The sequence below is a fragment of the Octodon degus genome, unplaced genomic scaffold (assembly GCF_000260255.1).
Source record: "Octodon degus isolate 3935 unplaced genomic scaffold, OctDeg1.0 scaffold00126, whole genome shotgun sequence".
In the NCBI taxonomy this organism is placed as follows: domain Eukaryota; kingdom Metazoa; phylum Chordata; class Mammalia; order Rodentia; family Octodontidae; genus Octodon; species Octodon degus.
Genome location: NW_004524702.1, coordinates 2,165,159 through 2,167,914, shown reverse-complemented (window position 1 = coordinate 2,167,914; position 2,756 = coordinate 2,165,159). Strand labels below are relative to the sequence as shown.

General features: G+C 62.0%; 1 protein-coding gene across 1 annotated transcript in view; it reads right to left on the bottom strand.

Annotated features, from left to right (window-relative positions):
- Positions 1-2,756, bottom strand: part of Fam198a (family with sequence similarity 198 member A) — a 47,173-nt gene that overhangs the window by 13,000 nt on the left and 31,417 nt on the right. Inside the window, exon 2 of the mRNA XM_012516779.2 lies at positions 774-1,964. Within this exon, the coding sequence (XP_012372233.2) occupies positions 774-1,964 (1,191 nt within the window). The remainder of the gene's footprint in view (positions 1-773; positions 1,965-2,756) is intronic.

Sequence of the window (2,756 nt, the reverse complement as noted above, 5' to 3'; positions counted from 1 at the left end):
GTGGCCACGGTGACTGCAGTGGATGCGGTGACCATGGTGACTGCAGTGGCTGTGGTGGTCACGGGGACTACAGTGGATGCGGTGACCATGGTGACTGCAGTGGATGCGGTGACCATGGTGACTGCAGTGGCCACGGTGACCATGGTGACTGCAGTGGCCGCGGTGGCCACGGTGACTGCAGTGGCTGCGGTAACCCTTCCAGCTCTGCTTCTCCTCTCCCTCTGACCACAGTGGCCACAGTGAACGCTCCATCTCTGCTTCTCTTCTGTCAAATTCCACACCCACCTCCGGTCCCACGGTACAGAGATGAGTGGCACCGAGTGGTGGGCTGGGCAATGGTCCCCCACAGACAGGCCCAGCTAGATTTGCTGATTTCCCTGGTGCAAACCTTTGCTCGCTTGGTGGCTTCCACGACCAACATGAGAGAGTGCAGGCCGTACGCCAGCCGCAACACAGACGCTAGGGACGGTGATGGCACAAGGGCAGCGAGCACGTGGCACAGCCGTCAGAAGGTGCTTGCCACCTCTGCCTGTGGAGCTGTTTACTCAGAGCGTGCATAACGCTTGGGCTCACAGCTGACCTGCAGCGTCCTGAACATCTGAGCCATTAGCTCGTGTGAGTGTGTGAGTCGGTGTGAGCTGGCTCCAGGCCCACTGCGTAAGTAAACAGTGCTCAAAAGTAACAGCTGCTCGGTGGTCCAGAGGCCAGGCAGTGGGAGGGTCCCGCACCGCCCAGGGGCAGACAGTGCAGGCCTCCCTACCCCGCCCACTTACTTGCAGCAGGAAGTCGAACAGCGCCAGGCGTGCCCACTCTGCGTGGTGGATGCCTGGGCACGGGGCCTGCTCTGGCCCACCGCTGCAGCCGTGTGCCAGCAGGGCCTGGTACTGCAGCCAGCCCAAAGCCAGAGAGTTCTGGTCCTCCTCGGGGTCGGCCAGGTGCCTCACGTCAGGCGCCCACCAGATCACAGGCCTGGCGCCACCGTCTGTGAAGCGGTAGGGCAGCAGGGGGCTGCGGAAGCGGCGGGCCACAGCGGGCAGACTTCGGCGCAGCCCCAGCACACGGTCCAGGTGGAAGGACAGCACCTCAAGCAAGTCCTCTGGCCGCTTGATCAAGCCACAGAGGCCACGGGAGCAGCGTGGAGCGGGCTTGGGAAGGGCTGTGTCCTGGCTGGTGTCCTCAGCAGACAGCTCGACCTGCAGCACCTGCCCGTGCCCGGGGACCCTGGCTTTGCCCACCACTCGGCCACGGGTCAGCAGCCGCAGCACCTGCACGTCGTGCTCTGTGAGCCATGGGGGGGTCTGTCCTGGGACAGCCGGCGGGTCAGGGCCACACCACTCGGACCCCTGCAGATCCTCAATGGAGCCAGGCCAGCGGTGGGCCCCCAGGCCCAGGCCCTCTGCCAGATGGGGCCAAGGTGTCAGCCGGGCGTCAGCTGCCCTGTTGGCCCCTGCATGTGGGCTACCCGAGGTGCCTGTCCCGTTCTGTATTTGCTCCATAGGACCCTCATGCCCAGGCTGGGCCTGGGCTTCAGCTCCTGGGTCTGCGACCTCCTCTCTCAGAAGCACGAGATGCTCAGTGCGGGGTCCTGGGTCTCCTGCCAAAGCCACGTCCCTCCTGACTCTTCTTGGGCGTGTGCTGTCCCTTCTGGGGGGTGGGTGGCTCCTGTCCATTCGCCCCTGGGGGCCACGCTTCTCAGCACCAACAGTGAGCTCTCTGGGCCAAGCCCGGCCCTGCCAGAGTTCCTGCGTCCTTGTCCGCTGCCCCTGGCTTGAGCTCAGGACCTGCCGGACACGAGGCCTGGAGGCACCCTTGTCGCCCCAAGGCTCCATGGGCCCGAGGTTCGGATGGGTGGCTGGACGCTCTGAGGGAAGGCGGGTGACAGTCATCGCCGACAGGGTCACTGACAGGAAGAAAGCCACCACTGTCCACCTCTTGCCACGCAGCCTTCTCCAGAGCCAGGGTGCCTGGGAAAGGGCAGAAGAAGACAGCGTGAGAACCAGGAGGGTGGCAGCCTCAGCCACAGGACAACAAGGACAAGCGGCAGGACATCTTGATTCTGGCAGTGGGAAAGCGCACAGCCCCGGAGGGTGTGGGTTGCCAGCCTGGGGCTGACCCAGCTCACTGTGCCCCCGGGCACCTGCGCTGCACCCCTCTGCCGGGCCTCCACTCTGGAGGAACAACTACAGGGTAGCAGTCACCGCGCCTCTCGGAGACTCCGCCTGCACGCCTCCCGGCTTCAGAAGGACAAGCGACCAGGACCAGCAGACCCAGGGCCGCGAAGGCTAACGAGGACCAGCGAAGTGCAGAAGGCAGCGCAAGGGGCGTGCAAGCCGCCTACTGCAACAGCAGCAGAAAGCTGCCTCAGCACAGGGAGAGGATTCAGGTGGCACGTGGGAAGCCTGCAGGAGGCCAGATCACCGCGAATGGGAAAGAAACAGCATGTCAAGCTGGAATCTGCGAAGTCCAACACGAAGGTCAAATCTTAAAAGCTGGCAGAGAAAAGCAAAGTTTCAGCAAGTTTCTCATCACAAACCTTAAATGCAAGAAAAGCTTGCAGTGAAGTATTTTAAGCCCTAAGAGAAAACAGCTTCCAACCCAAACTGATATATTCTGCCAAACTACCTTTCAAAACTGATAGAAAAATAAGGTATTTCCGTGACAAAGAGTGCCTTAGAAATTCATGACTAGAAAAGTGCAAGGTCCTGGGTTTGGAGAGAGGGGGAGAGGAGAAAGGGGCAGGGGGAGGGAAACAGGAG